Source organism: Carica papaya, chromosome 6 (assembly GCF_054855325.1).
Source record: "Carica papaya isolate Zhongbai chromosome 6, ASM5485532v1, whole genome shotgun sequence".
Taxonomy (NCBI): domain Eukaryota; kingdom Viridiplantae; phylum Streptophyta; class Magnoliopsida; order Brassicales; family Caricaceae; genus Carica; species Carica papaya.
Genome location: NC_142314.1, coordinates 36421766 through 36449053, shown reverse-complemented (window position 1 = coordinate 36449053; position 27288 = coordinate 36421766). Strand labels below are relative to the sequence as shown.

The following is a 27288-nucleotide window of genomic DNA, read 5'->3' as shown; positions in this document are numbered from 1 at the left end:
AAATAAAGAAAAATTTAGGGGGGGAAATTTTTATTTTTAAATTAAATATATATATATATATATATAAGCTATTTAAAAATCAATTCTTCATCAAATTATTGTTTTTTTAGTATAATATTTTGATATTTTTCTTAAATTTTTATTTATACTTTTATATAAAACCATTTGATATTTTCTCAAATTATTATTTTTACATATTTTACATGTGTTTTTTAAAGTTTACTATTTATATATTTTATAACATTGGATTGACCATTAAATTATAGTTAGGAAATTAATTTAAAAAAAAAATAAAGTGGACCAAAAAGAAAATTAAACCTATATATTAATAAACATAAATTTCCACTATATTTTAATAATATTTCATCCTCATCCTCTCACCCCATAAGCGTAGCATCTTCATCAAACCAAAAATCAATCAGAGAAATCCAACAGCTTCCGAACCACTGAAAAGTTCGCTTTTCCCCTAATTTCCCATTTCCTTCCACCTTCCTCTGTACACAATTTGCCTATCAATTTACGGTTAGGGTTGTCGAAGTTGCAATCTTTCTTGCTGAAGTGCCAGAAAATGCGAGTTCTTGAAGAAATCGCGGGGTCGTCATTTTCCATTTTGGTTCCCAAAAACCCTAACTCAACTCTCGAAGGGAGCGGCTCTCTGGGCTTGGGATTTTACGGATGGATATCTGAGTGCCATGGTTTGTTACACAATTTGATCTTGATTGTGTCCTCGCTTCTTTTCGTGGTCTACTTGGGGTTTCAGGCCAAGAACAGCTTGTCGAAGCTATCGAATGGAAGGTCGTATATTATGATCGCGTATTACGGTTCTCTCTGGCTCGTTAGTTTGCTCAATCTTGGTTGGTGTTGTTTGCAGGTGTGTGGGTTTTTCAATTTAGTTCATGAACAGCAAAATTTCTTTTTTGGTTTCTGTTTATTGGATTAATGCATAGTTTTTTGCCTTCAGTTTAGGGGAGAGTTTTGAATTAGTGAAATGGGTGAATAGGTTTATTTATCTGAGAAATAAGGGAAACTATGAAATGATGGTAGATGGGAATCTTTAGCTTGTTATTATCTTTTTAAATCTTATTTCTTTCTCCCATGGGGTTTTTGGGTCTTTAATTTAGTCTTTGAACAATGGTTTCCTCCAGTAGTATTTGATGTCTGTTGGACTGAATAATTAGCTTTGGAAGTATGCTATAATAGCCTATCCTTGGGGTCTCTGGCTTGCTATTTGCTCTCTTGTTCAATGCTCTGTAGTTTTTTTTACTTGGATTAGAGAAGTAAAATATCTGTTTGATGTTATGCCACGTTGAATTACATTTATTTATGTATCATCTGTTTCTGGGAGAGAGATATTCAAGTAATGATTACTGGGAATCCTTCAATCTTGTGGAATGGATTACAACTTAATGCTTGGAAGTCTATCTTGTGTTTGTTCTCACTTTGTTTTCCCAAGCTTTGTCTTTTTTTTTTTTTTTTTTTAATCTTAAGCTAGTTTCTCTAAGGGAAAATTGGCAAAGGTTTTGTAGAGATGTATGTAGATGAAGTAAATAATTTGGCTGGCTTATCTTTGAAAGGAAACTAGCTTGTTATGTTCTATTTTAAGTAACATTGACTTGACAGGCCGAAGGCAAGCTGGAATCACCTCGATTTTATTTAGGATTAAGTTAAGCTACTAAAGTGTCTACTCTTAACAACTTTTCATCAATTTTATGAAATTTTTTTCTTTTCTTTGAAATCTCTTATTACCAGTTTTAATCTTGCTTTTAAATTTCACATTATCTCTGTTCAGATTGTGCGCTGAGCACCAAGTTCTAATTTCCTCTGTTGATGCAGGCATGGGAGTGCAGTCCCGGCAAGGAAGCAGCATGGAATGCCCTGTCTTTGTTTACAACTTCTGGAATGTTGTTCCTGGAAGTTAGTTTGGTGGCTTTCTTATTCCAAGGAAACTACGCCAGTGGGCTCGAATCTCTAACACGGACTTTTGTCATATCAGGAATGATTGTTGGACTGGATTTACTTCTAAAGGTATTCCATTTCTTTCCTGGGAACCATCCATATAGCCTGCTACTCTTTTCTATACCTCATTGTGTCAATACCAATATCAGAGTAATATCACGACAATTTAGTATCATGAAGTTTTCTTTTTTATGTGCCATACTAAACTGATTGAACATAGAATATTAATTTTCTATGCCATGAGTAACTATGAAACTCAAGTGGAATGCACTATTATAGGTCTTGCTCTCATCTAGAAAGAGAGTAATGTCAAATAAGAGAGAGAGAGAGAGAGAGAGAGGACATAGCAATGCAAGTATTTTGTATGTACATGAGATGTAAATTCTTTTTCGTTCCCCTTCTGAAATTTGCCCATTACTTTTTATTAATTTATTTTTTGATGTCGATGAAACTATAGAATGAATATCTCTTTCAATGTCCTCTATATTTCAGGTGATTTACCTACTTGGGTTTGGGGTTCCTTTGTTCATTGATAACACTGAACATTCACATCGAGTGAAGTGGGGCTTGTGGGTCATCCATAGACTAGTACTTACTGCTATTTATGGCACGATACTGTTCATGTACAACTCCAAGTGGAGAGAAAGGTTACCCGGTAAGCTGATACTGGACATCCATATCTTTACTCGGATTGGTCTTATATCGACATGTAGTTTTGTGCTTGTAAGTTTTAACCCCGTGTCATCTTTCCTTTTCAACAGCAAGACCTGCATTCTACAAGTACGTCGCAATTATGTTCATCTTGAATGCACTGTCTCTACTTGCTTGTGCGCTCACTGGAAATGGGACAGCATTTGGCTTCTGGTAAATCCCGATCTTCGCAAAGAACTTTATTCACAACTCGTGTACAATATTGTCAGCATCAAATTCCCATTTCCCTCATCTGGTCTGAGGAGACAATTGATTTGCAGGTTGTACGGTGCCACAATTGTTTGCTACCATGCTTTCTACCTCCCGCTTCTGTATATAACATTTTTGGCAGACTTCTTCCAGGTAAAATCATTTGGTGGAGTTTTTAGGTCCTCTTTAGTTGTAGCAAACTGTTTTAAGTTTTTGTTTTCAAAATTTATATTTTTTATACACCACGACGCGTATCATTTGTCGAAAACGAAAACACGATCTAAATTCGCCAAATGGGTTTTGAATTAGATGATGTTTACAACGGACTTTTGTATCACCGTACAGGTTCTGAACCAATATATGACCTGTGTTTGGAATGATTACAGGAAGAAGATCTGCATTTGGAGCATGTGTACTACTCGGAAATGAAGGATGCTGGTTTCTTTGATTCCGATTGGGAGTGATATAACTGATGATGTCCGAATCATGAGATTATTCAGGTCATTCCACTCTGTAAATAGAAGTAACTATGGCCGCCTTAGAGGAAAGATTTCTCTATGTATGTACTTGTTTTTTTTCCATGCTAATGGCATAGAATTTCCTTTGTGTTGTAGGATACCAAACTGTCTTGTGATGCCCAGTGATAAAAATCAAATAAACTTAAAGCCTACATTCTAATAACCAAATGCATATAGTTTCAGGTTTGTGTAAATTGATTGGTTGGTTAATTTATTAAGTTACTTATATAACTTACTTGTTCTGTTAAATTTTAAGAATTATTCATTGTAAAAATTATTTAAAATATATTTAAAAGTTTTTTTAAAAAAATAAATAATATTAAATTTTATTTTATTAATACAGTTTTATTAATATATTAATAAATTAAATATTAAACTATAAATATAAAATGAGTCTCATTTTTTTAAACAAAAGTTAACCAATTTGAAAAACAGCTTTAAGAAATATGAATACATGACACAAATTAGAGATACCAACCATGGGAAGGAGAAGGCTAAAACTGCAACCTTCGCAACTGTTAAAACTTATCAAAAGCAAAACTTGAAAAAGGGAAGGGTTTATCCGATGCTCAAACCAAACTAACAAAGTTCACCAAAACTCAAATTAAATCAAACTAACAATGGACTTAAAACATATTACCAAAGAAGCCCTCCGACTGCATCTAACAAACAAGTGATATATTACCCGGTCAGCACATCATAACAATCGTTTAACTCTACTCAACTGTTTGTTTCTTTTAAGCAGCCTTTTTCTCGAGAAGTTCCTGAATGAGATTTGCTGCATCCTGAACAGTGGCGATGGTCTGGGCACTCTCCTCCTCCACGCTTAGACCGAATTCTTCCTCAAGCCCCATCACAATCTCAACCTGAATGGCAAGCCATGTCAACGAGTTAGGAGACGACAATCTAAGAGCAGTGGCCTCGGAATAAGAAGAAAGTAAAACATGTGAAGGCAAGATTCTTCTTGATTTTCAAAACTCTTTATGGAGAAAGAAGAGAATTCCAGAAACCATATATATATATATATATATATATATATATATTTAGGCTGGTACCGTGTCAAGAGAATCGGCTCCAAGGTCAGCAAACGATGTTTCACCAGTAACTGAAGCATCAGGTGCTAGTGCTAGCTGCTTCTTTACTATTGCACACACCTTATTCAATGTCTCCTGCTTGGCCTGCAGGATTACATTTTGCCCATAAATCGACTTTGTTTTGTTTGCAAGAAACTAACTTTGTTCAAAAGAAACATTGCCCTGCACTGCTTAGGTGGGTAAACATGCATCCAAGTAACTTACAGAAGTGTCTCTCCCTCGTTAATCTGAGCAATTTAATCTTATCGTGTTTTTGTAAAATCAACTTATGCATAGAAGAGAACTTTATCAAAATAAATCCACTGAAGGACTTTCTAATATCGTTTCCAGAAAAAGGTACCATGAAAGATCAATTAAATGTGCACAAAAACCAAGGAAAGAAATCAAGAACGATAGTGAGAAACATACAACAGCGGAAATTCGCAAGCCAGCACGCACTGGGCGTAACCTAAACGAGAGACTGCTCCTTCCCAGGTTAGAAACAGAAATAGACTTCAGACTGGAAAACCTTGTTGCTGCCTGTTCATGATGTTCGACCACAGAATCAATTAATAAAGAATAATTAAACTGGTAATCTTTTTTCATACGGGACAAGAAGGAATTGCTAAATATAAGAGCCCCAAGATGCACCATCCAGAACAAGAAAACCAAAACGCAGAATGCTTATGAACCATCTATACCAAAACTACATAATCACCCTAACAACCACATCCACAGAGCCTGTATAATAGTAGAAATGATGCTTTAAGCTATCACATTTAATGTACCTCCCTATACAAAGGGTTACTCCTGATTATTTCTGCAACTACTAAAAGCATCACAGAAGAGAAAATATCTTGGCCATCAGTTTACCAGATAAACTCTATGAGGAAAAGACATTCTTTCAACAAAATGCATCAAAATATTCCACAGCAGCTTCGAATTTCTTACATTATACCACGATAATTGATCAACATAAACATTCTCATACACAGTAATAAATTAATCCTGTTTGATAAATTCTCTATTCTTTTCCTTACTGAAAAAGAAAAGGACAACTAATCACCAGCAACCATTACAAATTTAAAAAATACATAATTGAAATTAGTTTCTTAAATCCAGAAATTCCTACGCGAAATGCAGAGATTAAACAAACAGCAGCAAGAATTAGCGCTGAAGAAACAAAAATATCAATTATATGCTTCTTCTCCCTCTCAAGAAGAGGAAAAAAAAATGAAACACAACGTACTGACGAGATTTTCTCGATTAAACATCAGAAAACTAGAAAGTGATCACATGCAAGACAAAGCAGATCAAAATTTCACCAGATCAAACCAATCCTTGTCAAAACCTCCACCGGAAAATATCAATACAGCTGAATCTAATACCTAGATTTTCTAAAATGCTAAACAGAAAACCATAACAAGCGAAGTCAAATTAGATCAACACCGATCATTAACAGATCAGATTCTCCTCTAACAAGAAGAGCGAGTACCAATCCGATGGATACCTGACGAGGACGAGCCTGCATGAAGACCGATGAACCAGCAACGGACGCCATTTCTCGATAACCGAATAGAAAAAAAAAAAAAGACAGGGCGAGAGAGATCGGAGCGAGAATAAAGAAGAGGTAGATGAAGAACCGGAGTGGCGGAGAGCACGAAGAGAGTGAAAAAGAGAGGCAGTTGGAAGGGTTTTAAGACTGTTACGTTTATTATTGATGTTGACAGGGACCAGCTTACTGCCTTTTAAACTAGTTTGATTCTGCCAACGAGAGTTCGTAGTTTTAATTAATAAATCCAAAGAGAGATTAAATGAATGGGCCGGGCCGGGCTGACTCTAAGTTCAAGCCCCTTGTGATTTTCATGTATTTAACCCGTTATCATTAATTAAATTTTTCTCAATCAATTTTCCGCGTAAGACTTGAATTTGACTACATCCGAACACGATCGTATCTTATCAAGTACGAACTTGAACCCACCCCGAACCTTACACAGAGTTCGTAAATTTATTTTATTTTTTGTACCGTGTCAAATTTGTTAAGGGGTATAATTTCAACTCTACCATATTAAGTCGTATGTGTCGAGAAATAAGACAATCGTTAAAAGAAACCCGTATAGAGTTTCTTCTGTTATACCTTTCTGTAGCAAAATTTATCGGTATTATTTTATTCACGTTCAAAATATGGTACCAGAGTTTTCAATCTTCTTCTCATTTTTCTTTTTTTTTTTTTAGTACGTGACCGTATTTAAAACGATTATACGAAGAAGATTTGCATTAGATGTAGCGCCCGGGGAAATTGAAGAAATTGAAGGAAAAAAAATGTGTGTGTCACGTCAACAGCCACGTCAGCAGGCCTGGCCAACCAGAACCTGCCACGTGGCAAAACCACGACGACCGGGGACGGGCCACGTTGGCGATCCGCGTGCGCGCGATCGAACGGCCCAGATCAAATCAAAATGGACGGCTGAGATCAAAAGGCAAAAGGGTATAAATAAGACCCCCACACCAGACCCCAAACCCTAGCCGCCTGCCCTCGCTGGAGAAGACGAACCAGAAGCCGGCCGCCGCCACCCGCCGCCGCACCGGAGGGATTTCCGATCGCCGATCGAGGTAAATTTCATACCCCCGACTCGTTTTTCCACGCTGATTTCTCCAGTGGCCAAATCGGAGCCAAAATCCCGGCCCAACGACCGAAAGCCAGCGGCGCCGCCGCGCCCCTTCTCGGTTTTTGCCTCCAATGAGGCCCTTCCCGGCCTCCGTTTAATGCAATTTTTATATCACCGTGATCACCATTCTTTTCTCTACAGGTTGATCGGAGCCGAATCACCAAAACACGAACTTCATCGGAGAGCCGCCACACCCGAGAGTACCGCCGCCGGTAAGCTTCGGTTTTCCGTAAATTTTCGGCCCCCCAAGGGCCGTAGGGTTGTTTTATCGCAGGAACCAATGCGAGTGTGGCCGAATTCGATCGGAAACGGCCGAAAGCGGCCAACCCGAGGCAAACCACCGCCGGAGCACGGCGGAGCAGCCGTGCCGGAGTTGCGATATTGGCCGAAAGGGGTCCTAGGCCTAATTTATGATTTTTTTGGAACACGTGCAGGTACCAGTAGTGCGTTTCAGTTCCCCGGGAAAAATTCAAGGAAAATTAGGGACAGCCTGCAAGCGCACTGTGAAGCCGTGTTCGGACCCCGAAATGAGTAAGGACCCCTCACCCTATTTTCTATCACGGTTTTAAAGTTTAATAAATGATAAAACGGTATTTCATGAATCAACGAATGTGTGAAATTACTTAAGGTTGCTAATGGAGCCCGAGTCTAGTGTGTTTGTCGGTTAACTGTTATTTGGTCTGTTTTACAGTTTTAAATGCAGCATGAGGTTCGATGTTTTCATTTTATAGTTTCGTGTGCATATTTTACTGTTTTATTGATTATGGATTGAATGACCGGGATATTGATGCTGTATGTTGTCTGTTTGGCATAAATTATCGTTTTGCTTGTTTGTATGTGATTGATAATGCTGACTGAGGGAAAAGGAGAATGAAAGATTATGTAAATGGAAATTGTATAAATGTGTTCAGCCTGACTAGATATCCTGGGAGATGGTTGACGGACTGGGTCCGTAGGGAACCCTACCGGGATTGTGGTCTCCCATACCGGACGGGGTATGGAGATCTTATGTGTTTTGGCGCCCATACCGGACGGGGTATGGGGACGGCCCGTTTCACCCTTATACCGGACGGGGTAATGAGGTCTATGGTTTGGCGCCCATACCGGACGGGGTATGGGGACGGCCCTGGAATGGATTTCAAGTGTTAAGGATTAACGGGTAGCGGGACCCCTATGGATCCCCATGGATACTAGTGGGCTGGTGAATTAGGAAAATATGTTGTGTAACGATTGAATTACGAAAAGTTTGATAGGTATTATGTTATACAGTTCATATATATGTTTTCATGATGATGATGATGTTATTGTTTTCGTATATTGTTTTATGAATTTCACCGAGGTAAGTGAATGGTAAAGGTTTTATTATTAATAAAAGGATTTGTTGTAAATTATGCTCCATTGGTCTTTTTGTGTTTTCTACCCACCTTTACCTCCGTGACGGTGAGATATCGTGATGTCCTTACTGGGCTAGTGTAGCTCATTCCTTATTTAATCATTTCAGATCAAGAGGACATCGTTCCCGAGCCGGTTCTGCAGGAGGACGACGAATGGGACTCCTAAAGACTCCATAGTCACATTCGTAGTTTTTACTTTCAAGTTTCTCCTTTAGGTAGTTTAATCTTTTATATTTTGTGAGCACGTTTTTTGTTTTAGTGTAAGGGATGTTATTCAAATTTTGACTTCGCTTCCGCATTTGATATTTATAATATAAATTTCATTTTAAATTTCCGGGACTGCTACATTAGAAGCACGCGGGAAATGAAATTATGAGTTTCTCGTGACCGATTTATTTTTTAAACCTACGTTAAACTTTAGTAATCTGTATAATATACTAAAAACTACAAATTTAAATTTATAAATTTTAGGAAATATAAATTATCTTGTTGGATGGTATAATCCATGTGATGCCAAAAATTGAAATAAATAGATACACAAATTTTCACCCCCTTATCTTAATTAAACTTGTCCATGCACATCTCACAATCTCTCAACTAACTTGCTGGTTTTATTTCATTTTCAATCTTATTTTTTTCCCCTCCAAATTTAATTAATTAATTAATTATAAATATTTTAAAAAATAATTATTTTATTTCTTGATTTTCTATTTTCTTACTAGCTAAGAAAAAAAAATTAATGAAGCATGAAAAAGTTGACCGATTGATACCCATCAACCATTTATTTATTATGATAGTTATAGTACATATAATTTGTGTGTGTGACCACATTAAAAAAAAAATAGCAAATTAAATGTGAAAATACCAATTAAACAAAATGAGTAATTAATAAAATATGGAAATTTGAATGGAAAAAAAAAATTAAATTCTTAGAAAATATATTTAATTTTATAAATATTTATTTTTTAATTTGTCTTACATTTTCTATGTTATTTTTATGCCTTTGTGCCCTTTTTTAGATTTAAATATAATATTGTTTGCATGTGATGTAACATGTTAAAAAAAATATATATATATATATAATATAATACAAATTAATGTAATAATGGGTAAAAAGAAGGTTAAAAAGGGAATCCAATTATTAAAAAATAATAATATTTAATATATAACTTTTATTGCTTTACTTTTTATATATTTAGTTTGACTTGATTAATGTTGTGTTCGTCACTTTTCTTGCTATAAAAGTATACGTAACTTAAAGAATTAAATTAATATTTTAAAATTTATTATATTTTTTAAAATTAAAAAAAATAATTTAATTTAATTATTATAACTCTACTAATATATTAATAAAATAAAATTTTTATTTTTACTGAATCAAATATTATAAGTCGATTAATCTTTTTTAAATATTACATATTATAAATCAAGACACCACAATAAGGTCGTCTCTAGTGATTTAAACAAGATTGACAAAAGGCTAACGATGGAAGTGGAGCTAAGAAAAATTCGAAAAAGCACGGTTGGCCAAGAAATCAGCACAACGATTCTCCTCTCTGTAAATATATTGAATTTGAACCATCCAACTGCTAAACAAGCGGATTCTAATCATTTGAATAAGATTAAAGTAAACGTTGATCTGAACCGACTCATAGTAAATAAATATATTCAGAACATGAACTGCAAGTAGGTTATCCATCTCGAGAATGACTTTTACGCGTTTTCAAATTTTACGTAAACTGTTCATAACATCTCACGACACGTCATGTCACTTAATTCGATTATTGTTGATTCATAATATATTTATATAGTATTAAATATTTTATTTTTTAAATAAAAAAGTAAAAACTTTTAATAATGACATTAGTTGTGTTGTTGATAAGTTAATTTATTCTCTTTGATAGAAATTAAAAAAATTTGCCTTTGCGATGATGACTCGATCTTTTCCTCTACATTTTCACCACAGCAAATATGATTAAGCCGTGTTTGGGTCGGCAACCTTTTGGCAAGACTTACTTTCTTTACATTTATTATAATGATTAATGAAGGGCAACCAAAAAAAAAAAAAAAGTGTATATTATATTATTATTAAATTAAAATATTATTTTTTAAAATATTTATTTAAATTCTCCAAATATTTACCTTATCACAATTTAAGTTTTATATAATAATTTAAAAAATATTAGTTTTTAAGTAATTTTTAATTTAGAAAATACTAATTAAATCCTCAAATCAAATTTACGACCATGAACAAAAAGTTTAATGATTAATACTTTATATTTTATTCAAAAATTATGATTTTAAATTTTATTATTATATATATTATGATATAACAATAATCGATATATAATATTTAATTAAATATATTAAAATTTTAATATATTAATATATTAATAAAATTATAAAATGAATTACAATAAATATATTATATTTACGTGCAAAATAAATATTTTGTGTTAATTTTTTTTTATTGAAATCATAATACTAATTTAAAAATATAATGTAATATGTGTGTGTGTGTATATACATATATATATATATATTATGAGCATGAGGTTGATTGATTGGAGGAAATTTCTTTTCCATGGAAAAGTGTCTTTCCAGCATCAAAGTTGGTCAGCACCGCCCTGTGAAGCACTAATATCATACACATATATTTATATATATATATATATATACATACATACATATATACAAAGGTTGTGTGCTTTAAAAGATAAGAAATAATAAGTATATATGTAGAAGGGTAAATTATATATATATATAGAGGGTAAGAAGGGTAAATTAAAATGATTTACATGAGATCAAAATTATTTACTTATGAGATAATTAAATTTTTATTATAAAAATAAATTTTTAACTAATTTTAAATATAATTAAGACATTTTAATTCAATACCAACTTAAAATTAATGCCACATTAGTGTCTTATTTTATTTTTAATGTGATATTCTTTTATGATTAAATGTAACATTTAATTATATAATATCAAATAAAATATTGTATATTTAAGTTAAAATGAGGTATAAAATTTGTTAAAAAATTAACATATTTTTTATTAGAAACATACTGTGTATAATATTTTTATAATTTTAATACTTAAATATTTTTCAAATACAGTACATATTAATGTCAATTTTAAAAAATAAATGAATAATATATTCGTAATTAATTAAGGTTATGATTTTAAAAATAAATATTTAACGTGTAGTATTAAAATAAAATATTTTTTAACATTAAATAATAAGTTATTAATACGAATACGACGTCTTAACGTGTTTGTACGATATATATATATATATATGTTAATTTAAGTAAATATATTTTTTTTAAATTTAAATTAAATATTTAAGAAAAAAATTTCTTCAATATTTGTCTAATTACTTTTTTTAATAATAAATTAATTTTTGATTAATTAACTCACTTAATATAATATATTTTACCAAAATTGGAATAAAAATTTTCATAAACATAATTATTTAAAATTTAAAATATTAAATTAAATAAATAATTTCTTAAAATATATTTTACTTTATTTGAAATAAATTCATATATAAATAGAATCTTTATCTCAACGTGTACGTTAGACTTAAAGTCCATGTCGACCCGACCCGAAGCCATGAAGCCGAAATTTAAGCCGAGCCGAGCCGAGCCGGATGGCAAAGGACAAATCGGCTAAACGGCCGGTACAGCTAACGTGCGCCCCTCTATGCGTACAATTCTTCGCTACGCTTAGCTTCCACTGCTACTTCATAGTTTCGGTTGGGTCTTTTTTATTTTTATGTTTTAATTTCATTTTTTCATCACCAAATTTTCGCTCCCTCTCCTCTTTCTCTCTCTATATATACAGTTAGAGAAGAATTTATTGGGCTCCTCACACAGACTCCTGTAACCTGTACGTGAGAAGTAATCATCGATCCAACCAAAACTCTGGCCTGTTATCTTCTTCACACGCCATTTTCACGCAATTCTATCATCTTCTTCTTCGTTAAAACCGGTAAGAACTCTCTCTCTCTCTCTCTCATCATATATTGCTTACTGTTTGTTGATTCAAAAGCCGTTGTCGTTTTCCGTAATCCGAAGTCGGTGACTCCGTGATTGCGTTTTGGTTGTTCCGTCTGTTCGCACTCCGATTTCGAGGACAAGATTCCTAAAACGTTTTACGGAGTACTGAGTCTGAGACTCATTTTTGTTTTCAGTGTGAGTTTGTCGGTACTGTTGCGTCGGGGAAATTGGAGGAGGTGAACGTGAAATGGAAGTAGTGCGGCTTTTTTCTCGTTTTATTTTGACTTTTGGCGATGAGAGTTGAGAATTAGGCAGTATTGTTAAGTTTGTTCGGGAAATCGGATACTCGGAAGAACAAGACGATTTGCGCGCTTGGCAACGGTGCCGTTTCCGTCCTTGAACGATCCGCGTATACATACATATTATAAGCGTATTTGTATGTGTTTGATTCAGGGTTGTGGAATCCGAGTCCAGAGCGAGTCGAGCTTTGAGTTTAGTTTTCGACTTTGCCGGTTCCCGCATCGCGATAATCCTGGCGATCTGTAGACTCCCTCTGTTATTTACCATTCTTCCCCTGCGTTCCGCTGATGCTACGACATCGTTTCATAATTCGTGTGCATTTTCTGAGTTACGAACGAGTTAGAATTTGATTCTTCGTTGAGTGACGAACTTCTTTTTTCCTAAATAGTTGAACGGACACCTTTGTTGTAGTGAGTATGATCCGAGTTCGAAAATCTGAGCCATCTGGTGATTACTAGTGTTCTTCTTGTTTTGGTTAATCTCTTATGTATTATGTACGTCAAATAACTACGGGTAACCAATTCGAAACAATTTAATTAATCGACTCTTTTATTTTTTACTCTGTTTTGCGTCAACAGAAAGAGGATGATTTGTGTTTTCAGTAATATGCTTAATTATATTTTTTGAGTGCGGTGCTTTCAATCGAAACTGTTGGCTACTCGATTTAATGATTCTCTCCTTTTCTTTTTTTATAATTCTGCGAAGTGATTGAGAGTTTGAGGATCTGTGGCCAGGTTTTGGATGCTGAGAGGACTGGATTCAGATTTTGATTATCGCGGGCAAGCAAAATGAGTACTCAACTTTTGGAAATTCAACCCAGGGAATTGAAATTCATATGTGAGTCAATAATTTTTTTTTAACTTTTCCTGCTATGGTTTGTAATAATCATTTTTCTTTTTCTTAGCCTTTATTGCTACAATAGTATTGCTGCTAAAGGGTTAATGTTTTTTTTTTTTATCACCAAAAGGGAAATATAGGAAAAGAAACGTCCTGATGTGTTTATCTCTTCCATTTGTTTCTTCTTTTTTTCTGAACCCAACGAGAACCTTAATTTCTGCTAAGGCAGTAGGAACTGAAATAAATTATTGAATATCTTGTGAGATTCAAGCAGGACTGAAGTAATTAACTAATATGTGATCTTATTATCCAAATTATGTTATAATTTGCAAATTGATGCATAATAATTGGATCCAATTCCAGTTTTTTTTTTGGGGGGTGGGGTGTGCGGAGGGGAAGAGGGGGACATTGTCCAAATTATGTTATAAATGGATGTTTATTCTGCCTTTATTGGGCATTAAAAAAGAACGAAGGATTTTATTGTGCATGAAAGAAAAAGCCGGGTTGAATTTGCTTTTTCTCATCTCTCTATTGCAAAGCAAATTGGATAACACATTGAGGGGTATTGGTGTTTGCAGTTGAACTGAAAAAGCAAAGTTCATGCTCAATTCAACTCACAAATAACACCGACCAGTTTGTTGCCTTCAAGGTTTGAAGCATCTCTTTCTCATTTTTTCTTTCCGGACCATTACGATGTATGTTACTAAATAAGATGAATTGTCATATAGAAGATGGAAGTAAAGTGTGATATTGGCAGGTTAAAACCACAGCGCCTAAGAAGTATTGTGTACGACCTAATGTTGGTGTTGTTGCACCAAAAGCATCTTCAGATTTTACAGGTATGTTTTATCCTATCTGCAACTCTGATTTTATGAAACTGTGTTTTCAACATGCAAACAAATTTTTGTTCTCATTGTCCATGCAGCACTTCAGTGTTAATTGATTGGTACTATGTTTTTAACAAATTACTGCTTCATAAGTTTAGATCTTCTATCTATGTTATTACTACAGTAACCATGCAAGCCCAACGGGAGGCTCCGCCTGATATGATGTGCAGAGACAAGTTCCTAATTCAAAGTACTGTTGTGCCTGTTGGAACGAGTGATGAAGATATTACAGCTAGCATGGTAAGCGTGTCTAGTTGGAGTTGACTTCAACACTCATTTGCTTCTTTCTTATGGTTTTCTTCTGGCAGTTTGCCAAAGACGATGGCAGGTATGTTGAAGAAAACAAGCTGAAAGTTGTCCTTGTTAGCCCACCTCATTCACCGCCATTATCACCAGTCAAGGGAACATTGAAGCAGGGGCCAATTTATGAAGCTTCGGTATTGACAGATCATGTATTGAATCTTATTCTTTTAGATTGAAAGAAAAGTTCTAATTTTGGTTGAGCTCAACCATTCCTTTTCCTTTAAGTGTTTTAGGACTTCTGAGTTCAGAAATCTTACTGACTTGAGTCCCAACTGCTTGTGGTTATTCTCTTTTGTCTCAGGATATAAAAATTTTGGAGCCCAAGAAGGTTAATTTTGAGGACTTGATGCCAAAACGAACTGCATTTAACCATGAGGAGTTAAACCCAATGAGGGATGCAGACTTGAAGGTGAAGAAGGATGGAATTAATGGTGAGGACTTGAAGCCAGTGAATGCTACAGAGTTCAAGTCAACAAAAGACGGAGTTGATACCAAGGAATTAAAATTAGCAAAGGATACAGACTTTAAACCGTCAAATCATGTGGGGACGGAAACAGCCAAGTCTCTGGGGGAACTGAGATTAATTAAAGAGATTGACGAGATGAAGTCAAAATTAAATGAACTCAAATCTAAGCTAGACAAGGTCAGTCTTACCCATAATTTATCCTAAAAAATACTGGCATAACTACAATATGGCTTTTCTTATGTGCCTTCAGCTAGCCTGGATAAAATTATTTTCCAGCTTAGACGGCAGGTGTTTTCTTTATTTGAACTTACCAATATTTCAAAATTTAAAGGCTAACCTTGCAATGCATCTTTTACTCTCTGTGAAGATTAAAGAGTTTGTCCTAGTTTATGAAATATTTGTTACCTGCTCTATTATTCAAAGATAATGGATCAATACGTATTTTGAATTCTAGTACTTCTCGAAGAGTTACTTGTGTTTTTCACAATTTATTAACTGTTCCTTAAAATTTCCGATGAAAATGGTAATGGAACTCTGTAAACATTCTTTTCAGGCCGAGGCTACGATTTCAACTCTGACAGAGGAGAGGAAGTCTATCGTTCAGGAGAGAAAAACATTGCAAGAAGAACTAGTAAGTGCCTTTATGTTTCTTCTTCTTCACACTAGTTCAGCCGTGGACCTTCTCGTATTTTATCAGTTCTTTTTCGTGCTATGTTATCATTCTTTTTGTTGCACCAAACTTTGTTTTGTGTTAACTTTCTTGGACATGGTAGAATTCCTCTTTCCTGGTTATATCCTTGATGCTAATTCCTGTTTCATCTGATACATGATCTGAGTTTGTGATTATCGGAGCATCATGGATTTTGTGCAAATTAATGGAAACTACTTAGTAGTTCTACTTGGACATAAGGATATGTTCATATTTCTTACTTCTTTTTTGTATTCTTTTAATGGTGGGCAATTAAAAGACCAGAGTAAGCCTCTGTATCATTACGTTTACACAACCTTTTTTTGGGTTCTCTGCAGGCGCTGCTGAGAAGTAAGACAACTGTTAAACAAGTCCATGTAGGCTTTCCTCTTCTATACGTTGTTATGGTAGCATTTATCAGCATCATTCTCGGCTACTATTTACACTGTTGACATGGACCCACGTGTGGAACCCATCATTAAAAAGAAAATTGGAGTTTCATTATATTAGGTAGAAAGTTAGGATCTAAAGCAAACTTTTTCTCTCATCGTAAGTATATGCAAAGGAGTATAGAGGAGAGCCAACATTGTGTTTATTTTGGTCCGTTGACTCCAGGATCAAAAGAATATGCTACATGTACATGCGAACTTTTTGGCAGAAAAATAGAATGTCTAAATGATTGAATTACTGTTAACTCATTCCCAGCTGAACAAAAGAAATCAGAGACTCATTGTGTTTGATGGGCTAAAAACTTTTTTCATTATTATTGACTAATAATCTTCTGAACTTTTTAGTCTGTCATGAAGTTTTTGTTTGTATTGTCTAATGCGATGTTAAAAAGCTGCTTTGACAGATTAATCATTGTGTTGATTCTCTTTTTGGCTCTTAACTCACCACCCTTTTACTGGGTGTAAACTTTGGATGCGTGGAATCACAATTCAATGTCCTTCAGAAATCGGGGTAGTTTTGCGGGAACTTTGTTTTAAAAATATGATGATAATTCCTCATCTGTTTATTATTATTAAATTCAGTAAGGTCAATATAAGCATATATTGCATCTGGGTGTTCTAATATATAAACCCATTGTTTTGAACTATCCTGGTGATACATACAAGTAATACTGGAAAGTTCGTGAAATTTATAAATTAATTATGATGGTCTAGAATTAAACTTGTATATTCACAAAATTATTTTAAATATATTAATGAAAATAACTTCTGAAATAAATTCTGCAAAAACAATCCTTTTTTCTTCCTCAATCTAGAATAATAGTTGTTAAAAATAAGAAGAAAAAATTAAGAAAAAAAGGAAGATTGATCCTTAATTCCCCTCAAATTCAATTGTTTTTTTTTTTATTTCTCTAAAATTGAGTAAAACGTCACCGTCCATTTGAAAAATAATACGCTAATACACTTCCATGACGTTGTCATTCGCTTTCAAAATTTAGCAACAAGACCAATAAGATGTCATTCACTCAGAATTTAGTTGTTAAAAACCATAAATAATAAATATGATTCACTTCGCTCACAAACATTAATAATTCGTTAAAGTTAATTTGTTGACTACTAATAAATTAAGTTATTAGCTCTATTATATTAAGTACCGTAGACTCCACTTATAATGCAATAAATAAATTAATTCCAACAAAAATGCTATATTGGCAATATCAATATTACATCTCTGGCACCAATCCTCCAACCAAGAACCGTGGGACGAGTTAAGGCTCAGCGAGCAGAGCAGCCTTGTGAGAATTGGTAACGATAATACACATCAAACTTGGCACACCTTCACTCTCAAAATTTAACAACCGCGGAATAACAAATTTGCTAACACACATAAACAATAACGCTTGTTTTCACTCTCAAACTAAGAAAGTAAGAGCTGGCCTGTCTGCTGAAAGAAGCTCTTTTTACTTTAGGCACTGATCGTAATCAGTCACATACCATTACGAGCTATGATACAAAACACCCGTGCGACGATCACCCCACAACCCTAAACGCTCATCAGAACGTTTGGCTATCTTTAGTAGTGAAAAACTATTTTGAAATTTTATTTTTTCATATTCATATATATTTGTACAAAAAAATATGCATGGTTCCTTGAAAAATGAAGATAATATTTAAAAAATAATGGTGAAAATATGTCATGAATTTGAAATGAATAAAAAGTTATTCTCAAACTCATATTATATATATCCACCATTACTTTTAATTTTTTATTTTCATTTTTCAACAACTATACATGTTTTAATGTACAAAACTTAGCGGAACGTAGAAAACAAAAGCTCAAAACATTTTTGTACAACTAAAGATTGTTGGATGGGGAGACGAGTTGGCTTTTGAAGAACTGGTTGTGAACACATTTTCTTTTACAAACCAGTTGGCCAAGGGACATTCACTGCCATTGAGGGACACTCCTCTCAGTTGGTGAGCCGGGAACGAAGGGAACAAAACCCCGGCCACCAAACACAGGACGCATGAAAGCGTCGTCAAACTTACGCCAGTAGTAATGAACAGTGTGTGCTGGAGTTGTAAGAAGAGCACGGATACTGCTCGGACGGTTTATATGCCCACCAAGATCAATGAAGGAGTCCTGACCACCGTCATCGAGTAGAGACACAGTAAGTTTTTGGGTAGCATCGGGTGATGCAATGCTGGTTGAGTGTTTTGGGTGAGGAAGCAAGAAGCGAATAAGAGGTTTGGTCAACAAACCGAACACCTGAATAGAACAAAAAGACAGCAATTGTTTACCATATCCAACAAGCTCAATGTCCCAACCAGAGAATAAACATAAGTTTTTTTGGTAGTTTGGTGCATGCAATGAGGCAACTTCAATAGCATAAAGGACCGGGAAAACACAGGTGCAATCTTCTTTATGTCGCTAACGCGACTTAGCAAACATCGGTTAAACAAGTCATCAAGGTTAACATTCAAGGCGTTGGCTCAAATTGGCTTTATTTTCATGTAGCAAAGTGCCTTTGGCTCAAATGGCATAATCTCCTTTGTTGAAGTTCAAGCTCGGGCTTCAAGCCTTATTACGAGCACTTAAGGCCAAATGGGGAACAAAAGGAGGTTTATCTTTCATGAAGGCAAGTGATAACAATTCAAGGTCTGTAAAAACATTGGACTTCAAAACAAAATTTTGAAAAAAGTGAAATGAAAAAGTAGACTTTGCAACTTCTAAAATTAACCTCAGAATATAGCCTAAGCAAATAATACAGGCAAAATTCTTACCACTGTGCTAAAAAGACAGACTGTTATAGTACTGCTTATCATGATCGCATTCCCACGTAACTCAGTGTGCCCTCCCCTTGTAAACTGCAATGGTAATAAAAATAGAAGATATTAAATGACATAACACGCACTACCCTATCTCTCCTTCAATATCTCTGGTCACACTCTACTTTTCTTCTAACATGCTCCGAAATTATTCTCCAGTCCGTCGTTCTGTCATGCTTCCGTATCATTATTTTGGATTGAGTGAAAGGAGAAATAAATATTAACTTCCTTGCTTAGATTTTAAAAAAAAGGTGAAAGTGAGAAAGGAAAGAGAGGGATGTTGAGCATCCCCTCACTAACCTCTCAAACAAGCATTTTCCTCATTCAACTAAATCGGGGAAATAGGAAAAGGATATCATAAATGTCTTAACTGAAGAATTATTTCCACTTCTCTATACTAATTTCGATTCAAGCATAACGTAAGGACAACAGAATCTGCTCTAAAGACTTTAAGTGTGATCCTTATCAATTCATTTCCTGTAAAATTTTGTTCCCTATAGAACCTGCTTTCCCCTCTTTTTCCAGTTCACAATAGTTCCTAATTCATGTCAAAATAAATAAAAAATCTATAAATTATACCTGGTTGTATGCAAGTGCCATAGAAACAGCACCTCTCATGAGACCAGCCCACCATATCACAACCTTTAAAAGAAATGAACAAGATACTGATTGAATCAGATATGTCAACTTATTAGGATGAAGCTAAATCAAAATGCCTCAGGAATTGGACAACATACTTGCTGCTTAAAGCCAATTTTATCATTTGGAGATTTCTTAGCTAAGTTGGATAGAAAAGAGAGGGGGAAAACAAACGCTGCTCTTCCAGCCATAACCAGGGCAAGCAAAATTGAACTAACTGCAACTGATGTTCCAGGACTGCAAAATGAAACAAAATCAACATAGATGTCTTTACAAAGAAGGAAATCATGCAATTTGCAAGTCAATTCCAAAGAACTAAATGAAAGTGGAAAAAAATTAGAGATCCAAGGTATCAATAAATTTGTTCTTTTGGTGAACAAAGGCGTCAATAACTTAACAACTAAATAATCCACCCAGAAAAGTTACTTTGCTGTAGGATACATGCAACACATACCTGTCACTGACAAATCTCCACTTCTCAATGTCCAAAGCATCCATCCCAACGTAAAGGAAGATAAAGATCTCAGCGACGAATGATAAGGTTGCAAAAGTGTGCCTGTATAAGTTTGAAAAAGTAACAAACAATATACATACAGCTGGTTTTATGTGTTTAGATTCATATACTACAAACAGCTTTCAATAGCAATCATTAATTTTTGTAAAGAGGACATACTTGGTAGTAATTCTTGAGCTCTCAGTGACATTGTGCCAGGTGTAATGGGACATCACAATCCCACAGAAGAATACAGTGAGAATGCCACTTAAATAGAATAACTGCCATCCACATAATCAACAACGAACCTTATATTAGAAATGGATTGAGCATAAGTTGTCAAAACAACCAAAAAAGGGGGTTTCAGGTAAGTGGTCAATAAGGTTAAGAAGAACCTTACTTCAGCAAGCATGTAAGAAAGATATGCCATGAGCATCATGAGAGCAACCTCCCGATCCGTTGAGTGCCTGGAAATTGTTAGCTTTCAAATAAGGAATTTAGCATTCGAGACAATATAAATGATCCTACAAGGTCTAGGCTACAATTTTGAGAAACTAATCAACAGGGCACATCCAGAAGCCAAGATGCTGAAGACTTTGTACCTTCCAAAATAAAGCTTTTTGATAATATATGCACTTAGCAACCCAGTCTGCAGGGAAGAGGAAAATGTTAATATCACAATTGAAGATCAATGCTTCCATAAACAAAAACTAAGAGGGAGAGAGGAACATACTATCACCCCCAGCACGGTGCTTGTGAAAAATAAATAGAAGAAGTTGCCAAGAAAATGCAAAGCAACTTCAGGATTGATATGACTAAGGTCAAAGCTTTGGATTGCATTAAAAAGCACCACTGATGTAGCATCATTTACAACACCTTCTCCAAATACTAGACTGTAAAGTAAAGGTGTCTCATCCTGATTAAGCACCTGATAGAGCAGACAGATCAAAATAAGTTTCTGGTTTGATATTCATTTGAGTTTTGAAGCAGTAAAGCAATTTTGATATCTATGATACCTGCAATGTGCAAACAGAATCTGTTGCAGCAAATATAGCACCGATTGCTGAAAATAGTGAACGAAAACAATGAGAACCCGAGTAGAAACAAAGTAATATTGACAAAACCAATGTCATAGATATAAGTGTTACCCAAATAATCTCCGATATCAAATGTTCCAACGTCAAGTTTTTTGAAGAACTGAATTACACCTGTTTCAAGCATCAAAGAGTCAAAATCAACAGTAAGCATCAATCAGAACATATAAATCACCATCACCAATAGACTATTCCGTCTTCACAGGAGCTGCCAAGTAACTCTTTGATTCAAACAAACGCTCAGGAGACTTAAACCCTCCTTATATCATAAAATAAGGGAAAATTACTCTCCTAACAGTCGAACAATCACTAACTTAGCATTTGGAAAATGTGCCAATTTTTTTGAAATGTGCATAAAGAATTCCTAAAAAACTATAGAATCTGCACCGAGATAGCAAGTACCTAATCAACAGCATCCAGACCTATACAAAAGTGCATTTAAGGTTATTATCTTCTCTAGACAGCTATAGAACATTCAAGGCCAACAACTAAGGGATATCTCCAGGAATCCACAAATTAATGCCTAAATATTTGTATTCCATTTACCTAGATTGAAGTACTCAAGTTTTATAAGTCTGAGTAAATATGCAACTGTCCTCCAACATAATTCAGTAGTCCAATTTAAAAATAATAATAATGGCCAAATTAGTGAATACATGCTAATTGCCATATATTTTTTTTTTTCCTGAGTTAGAGAATTAAACATGTTGCAGTAATTTCTCCATCCTACATCAGCAATTATGTCAGATAGCAACTTGGCCATTATATAAGTCCTTTCCTTTTAATTTTCTGAATATCTCTAGATATGCAGACAGTTCTTCCCTTACATCTTAGCAGAGAGAGTCTCGAAACCTATTTCACAGGTCGATAGCATTTACGTCCAGTTTTAAAAACAAAGTCCAAAGACAGCTAACAGCCAAAAGAATAATGTCAGGGAAAGTTGACAGTCTAAAGAGAGATCCACAGCGTCCAAAATAACATTTCACATCCGACCAAATATTCATAAACTTAACCTCTGTACTACTCAAGAATAAAGAGGTAGTGTTATAAGAAATTAACAACACAGATAAGTGGATGAAAAAAGTACCTAATGATATAATCGTACAGGATATTAAAGTACCAACAGCACCAAACAGCATGATAGTGATGAAGTTACGAAAAAATTGCTTCTTTTTCACTTGAAACCTGAAAGATACAAAAACATGCAAATCATATATCAGAAAAACATTAAGGAGAGTTCTGTGAGTTTGTTGTTAAGATGAACTGAGCAATGCTAAACAAGAAGGAAGCATCATTACTTGAAAATAACTGTATGGGTTTATGCTCACAACAACAACGTAATTGGGGACAATCATCATATACACATGATACTCCACAAGATAACAAACAGCAGGAAAGAAAAAAGAATATCTATCTACCCTAATCATCATTTATGTCGTCAAGGTACCTTGTCAGTAAAAAGGTCAATAAGTCAACCATTTGGATCATTCATTGGATTGGCTCCGTAAAGCAATACAAGATGAATAAAAGAAATAAAGTTAGTTGAAAGCAATACAAGGGCAACAGTTAATGAGTTTTTACTAGTTACCAAATTGTGCATATTATCTTAGAAAATATCCCATAAAAGATGTTTAAATATATCGGACATTCTTAGAAAAATAATTTTTCTGTAAATGCAATAAAATCGTATTAGTTATATGATAATAATATCTTCAAAAGCATTATTTTCTGAAATAAAAATAATGCTTTTGAAGATATTGTTATCATATAACTAATATTTTCAAAAGCATTATTACCAGGCACAAATGTTACATCTTCAACAACATTTTAAAAGATGCAAATCATCAAACACTGTATTTAACAACAAGCTTTTAATCACAGCAAGAAAAACATGCTTTTCTTAGCAGAAGCTTTTTATCTTGCTCTAAGCATGACCAAGAACAGGCATTCAAGTTGAAACACCTAATTTGGCCAATCAGCCAGTCTCGATGGCCAGAACTTGCCGCTCATAGGCTAACAGCCTTGGAATGTCACAAAATTAATCTGTGGAGGATCCTTGTCTTGAATAACTTTGTCCCATGATTTTTTCATGTCACAAAATTGTGCTGTGGATAAGCACTTTTACGCTGTTTTATCCTTTAACATCCAAACAAAGGACCAAACTATTTTTTCAGTTCATTCAGATCATATCTCCATTTAAAGACTTCCATTATGGGAGAGCCACTGGCCAATTAACGGCCAAAAAGTATTTGAGAGTTGAGAGAGAACGAAGATGTTATGTACTCATGGCGGAACAGAGAAGAAAGATTGAAGTCTATTCTTGAAATTACAAGAAACTGATTTGTGCTTCTCTACTTGGACAACTCTGTCCCATGGTTTCTCATGTAACAAAATTGTCCAGTTGAGAATTGCATCAGTCCACGTGATAGAAACCTCGCACTTAATGTAGGGGTTTTTACAGAATGTGGCCTTGATCAGACAGCATTAAATTAATGAAATACAAACAAGGGGAGTAGATAATTCCTATATAGCTCTACATAAAGATTTCTGTACTCTTTCCGGCCTCTTTTGCTCTATTAATACCAATTTATTCTTCTTATTTAGTGTTCTGTTGCTGATAGATAACATTGTCAAATGTAACTTATATACAACAATAAGAGTTTTAAGGGAATAGGTTTTATTGATGTAAGGACAATCATCAGTCACACCTGAAAAAAAGAGAGCTGATTAAAAGAAAATTACCTCACGCCATCTGCCACAATCATAATGAACTCTCAACTACCAAGAGAGGAAAAAATTGTAACTAAAACCACTAACAAAGGAACAACAACAAATGACATAATCAACCATGAATTCATAATCGTTCACTTGGAAGACAAACGATTAAGTTTTAGACAAACTTACCCCGCATTGAATATAATAGGCGGCAGAAGATATATGAAGAAAAGATCTTCGCTAAAGACCAAGAGATGAGAGCTTTTGCCTCCACTAATCAGCAAAATAACAACACCAGTGCAAAGGCCCTGAGACCAATAAAATCAGAATACATTTCATCGTAAGATATAAACTCCCAACAAAAGAAATAAACCAGAAATCACCCCAACCTAAATATCTCTTGTTGGATCAGTTAAGCTTACTCTTCAGATTTTCAACGTCTAGAAACCAACCAAGTAAAAGGGGAGGGAGGAGAGGTGAGGGGAAGAGGAACTTATGAAATGGATTCTCATCACAAGTAGAGAGAACTTACAATCAGCAAGGCGGTGATCGACTCATTCATCCATCTATTCTCTTCCAAAAGATGACCAATCACAATACAAGCACACAGAAGGGCCACGAAGAGATTCATAGAAACAACAGATGTATGATCAGAAGTGGACAATGCTTGCAATCTCATCGCAAGGAAATTGAATGCGGATGCCATGGTGTCCATCTCGTGCCACCAAACAATTATAGAGTGCAAATAATAAAAATGCTGATTAAGTTACTTCCAAGATTGGGATTTTCACGGATGAAATTTATGTCTCTGAACTGTCCATTTCATGAATCACGGAATCTCATGAATCACATGAACTCTGCAATAAAGAAGTCAACATGCAAATAAAAAGCATGCCAAGAAAAAATCAATTAGAAAAAAATCTCGTCTCATTTCTTCATAAATCCGAGCTCAAAACTTCAAAATTATCATAACACGACGAATGCCTAGTTTTATCTCGGCCGAAACAAGAAGATACTTCTTTCAAATTCACGTTCCGCTTTTTTGAAAAAGAATACCACCCAAACAAAGTCTCAGAAGTTAATAGAAATCTCCAGGAAATCTCTAGAAATCTTATAATGTCATAAAGAAGAAAAAAACTGAATTCAAAAGATGGATTCAAACAAACCTGCAGCAAATTCTTTGTCCTAAAAAGATTAAAAAAAAAAAAAAAACTATAAAATTTATCACTGACGATAAATGCACGAAAAATAGCGAAAAAAAGGAGTTGTATCATTAAAGTTCCGCTCAAATAATTCTTTTTTAACTCTTTTCAGAATGACAGCTAGCAAAAACCACCGAAATTGAATCTTCTTTTGTCCTCTTTCCTCGCGTTTTCTAATCAACCAAACAGCACAAACAAAACCAGAACAAGTAGTTTCAGAAAGCTTACCAGATCGCTCAAAACAATAAGCAATATGCGAATGGCGAGGCATTAAACTGAGAAAAAGCCCCTCAGCATGTAGAATTTTCCAGGTAATTGAAGAACCGAGAATTTCCAAATACATACGCCGAGAGAAATTCGAAAAGAGATTTTTCTTTTCTCCCAACGACCAAATAGAAAACTAACAAAAATCTTCCACTCTTTCGAAATTCTCCGCGGAAATTAAGAGATTCCTCAGCTCCTCAACCCCGTAAAATTCGATTTTCAATTCCTAGACAATCAAAACTAGCTTATATTCAGCTATTAATAATACGCGTATATATATAGAGAGAGAGAGAGAGTTTCAGGAGAAGAATCAACAAATTTCCAAATCTGCACAGAGAGAAATTTTAGAAAGAGAACGAGAGACGTGTGCTGCTGGCAAGAGACAGAGAGAGAGAGAAATGGGATGCATAACGTAACTGGAGGGGAGTGAAAAATTACATGTAGTCACTCACACTGACCAATAACTGTACTGTGAATCCTGACCGTTGCTTTTTCCATCAAGGTTTGACTCTCTTCTTTAAAACAGTGGAGATCACAATCAAGCGGCTTAAAAAAAAAAAACAAGAAAATAACAAATAAAGCAACCACTGCTTTTTCAACTCTGGCACCCTCTAAATAAGATTTTAAAATTAATTTTCTGTAAATTAACAGATTATCATCTTAATCTCAATATAATTAATTTTTTAATTACATTTCCATATTTAATAATTTTTCTATAATTTAAATTTTACCAAAAATAATATTTCTGTTTATTTATTTATTTTTAATAAAAATTAAAAATTATGACAACTGAAACTTAACATTAATAAATTTAATATTAAAATTAATATATCTCTAATTAATTATTTTAAAAATTATATTTGAAATAATTTTATGTTTAATAATTATGTAATCAAAAAATTCAAAGTCAATTGCTTCATAACTTATAATTAAAGATTAGATTATAAACTTTACACTATTAAATTATTAAATTAATAATTTCATATATATATATATATATATATATTTATTCACCGTCCAAAATTCCTTTATTAAGAAGGGAAACCCACGACATTAAAAGTCTAATTATTTTATTTTGACTTAATAATTTGTTATTTATTGGTAAAATAATATATTTATTAATTTATAAAATATTACAAGTATTTTTAATTCTAACCCTTTTTATTATATGCCAAAAATTCCGACCTTAATTAATTAATATTTTGTGGGTTTGCAATATTAATTTATAAATATTTTATATAATATGAATTATATTTTAATAATTTTATGTAAATTATTTTTATTAAAATTTATATGATATGAAAATATTATACTAAAATAGGAAATAACTCATCAAGTAATAGCTTAGACCATACATTATTAATTAATACCAAATAATTACACATTTATATATGTAAGTACACATGGGTTATTACATCAGTAGCCACGTAGTTATGTCATTATATATATAATACCTTACTTTTACAATATAGTCAAATAATAATAAAATAATAACAATAAATAATTATAAAGTATTAACTTTTTTACGATAAATATTAAACAATAGATAATTAAATCTTATAATTTTTCATTAAAACTTTACCTTATAGTTTTTTTTTTTTCAAGTGA

The 27288-nt window shown here is 33.8% G+C and overlaps 4 protein-coding genes across 6 annotated transcripts; 2 read left to right on the top strand and 2 right to left on the bottom strand.

Annotated features, from left to right (window-relative positions):
• The first annotated feature begins 423 nt into the window (after positions 1 to 423).
• CAND2 (Protein of unknown function, transmembrane-40) lies at positions 424 to 3479 on the top strand. Its single transcript, XM_022035559.2, has 6 exons — positions 424 to 871; positions 1834 to 2025; positions 2449 to 2611; positions 2718 to 2820; positions 2928 to 3009; positions 3243 to 3479. The coding sequence occupies exons 1-6, from the start codon at positions 569 to 571 to the stop codon at positions 3318 to 3320; spliced, it is 921 nt and encodes a 306-aa protein (XP_021891251.2). The 5' UTR covers positions 424 to 568; the 3' UTR covers positions 3321 to 3479.
• A 390-nt stretch (positions 3480 to 3869) lies between these two features.
• Positions 3870 to 6169, bottom strand: ACP1 (acyl carrier protein 1). The gene is made up of 4 exons (XM_022035522.2): positions 5958 to 6169; positions 4877 to 4987; positions 4430 to 4552; positions 3870 to 4240 (listed from the first exon to the last, which is right to left on the bottom strand). Exons 1-4 carry the CDS (start codon positions 6006 to 6008, stop codon positions 4112 to 4114), a joined length of 414 nt encoding a protein of 137 aa, XP_021891214.1. The 5' UTR covers positions 6009 to 6169; the 3' UTR covers positions 3870 to 4111.
• Positions 6170 to 12291: 6122 nt separating this feature from the next.
• VAP27-2 (vamp/synaptobrevin-associated protein 27-2) lies at positions 12292 to 16796 on the top strand. Of its 3 annotated transcripts, none has more exons than XM_022035521.2 (9): positions 12292 to 12506; positions 13549 to 13651; positions 14230 to 14300; positions 14409 to 14490; positions 14663 to 14778; positions 14847 to 14975; positions 15143 to 15484; positions 15861 to 15938; positions 16334 to 16796. In XM_022035521.2, the coding sequence occupies exons 2-9, from the start codon at positions 13603 to 13605 to the stop codon at positions 16445 to 16447; spliced, it is 981 nt and encodes a 326-aa protein (XP_021891213.1). In that variant the 5' UTR covers positions 12292 to 12506; positions 13549 to 13602; the 3' UTR covers positions 16448 to 16796. The 3 variants fall into 3 exon arrangements, with proteins under 3 accessions (XP_021891213.1, XP_021891212.1, XP_088062862.1); XM_022035520.2 differs by having other exon boundaries at positions 12294 to 12506; positions 14847 to 14990; XM_088206736.1 differs by lacking the exon at positions 12292 to 12506 and adding an exon at positions 12709 to 13261 and having other exon boundaries at positions 14847 to 14990.
• Positions 16797 to 17629: 833 nt separating this feature from the next.
• NHX2 (sodium hydrogen exchanger 2) lies at positions 17630 to 26075 on the bottom strand. Its single transcript, XM_088206735.1, has 15 exons — positions 25645 to 26075; positions 24747 to 25071; positions 24404 to 24522; positions 22587 to 22684; positions 21554 to 21613; positions 21422 to 21468; positions 21139 to 21333; positions 21008 to 21054; positions 20806 to 20872; positions 20586 to 20686; positions 20367 to 20468; positions 20011 to 20149; positions 19853 to 19915; positions 19229 to 19312; positions 17630 to 18713 (listed from the first exon to the last, which is right to left on the bottom strand). The coding sequence occupies exons 2-15, from the start codon at positions 24927 to 24929 to the stop codon at positions 18390 to 18392; spliced, it is 1629 nt and encodes a 542-aa protein (XP_088062861.1). The 5' UTR covers positions 24930 to 25071; positions 25645 to 26075; the 3' UTR covers positions 17630 to 18389.
• Positions 26076 to 27288: the final 1213 nt, after the last annotated feature.

Bases quoted from the DNA above. Each gene is read 5' to 3' on its own strand.
- CAND2 (XM_022035559.2), top strand. From the start codon at position 569: ATGCGAGTTCTTGAAGAAATCGCGGGGTCGTCATTTTCCATTTTGGTT. The intron at 2,026-2,448 runs GTATTCCATTTC...TCTATATTTCAG, and splicing joins GACTGGATTTACTTCTAAAG to GTGATTTACCTACTTGGGTT. The intron at 2,612-2,717 runs GTAAGCTGATAC...CCTTTTCAACAG, and splicing joins GTGGAGAGAAAGGTTACCCG to CAAGACCTGCATTCTACAAG.
- ACP1 (XM_022035522.2), bottom strand. From the start codon at position 6,008: ATGGCGTCCGTTGCTGGTTCATCGGTCTTCATGCAGGCTCGTCCTCGT. The intron at 4,553-4,876 runs GTATGTTTCTCA...GTAATCCTGCAG, and splicing joins GCTTGCGAATTTCCGCTGTT to GCCAAGCAGGAGACATTGAA. The intron at 4,241-4,429 runs GTACCAGCCTAA...CTTGCCATTCAG, and splicing joins GAGCCGATTCTCTTGACACG to GTTGAGATTGTGATGGGGCT.
- VAP27-2 (XM_022035520.2), top strand. From the start codon at position 13,603: ATGAGTACTCAACTTTTGGAAATTCAACCCAGGGAATTGAAATTCATA. The intron at 13,652-14,229 runs GTGAGTCAATAA...TGGTGTTTGCAG, and splicing joins CAGGGAATTGAAATTCATAT to TTGAACTGAAAAAGCAAAGT. The intron at 14,991-15,142 runs GTATTGAATCTT...CTTTTGTCTCAG, and splicing joins CTTCGGTATTGACAGATCAT to GATATAAAAATTTTGGAGCC.
- NHX2 (XM_088206735.1), bottom strand. From the start codon at position 24,929: ATGGACACCATGGCATCCGCATTCAATTTCCTTGCGATGAGATTGCAA. The intron at 22,685-24,403 runs GTAAGTTTGTCT...TGTATCTTTCAG, and splicing joins CCTATTATATTCAATGCGGG to GTTTCAAGTGAAAAAGAAGC. The intron at 20,873-21,007 runs GTACAAAGTCTT...AACAATTTCCAG, and splicing joins AAAAAGCTTTATTTTGGAAG to GCACTCAACGGATCGGGAGG.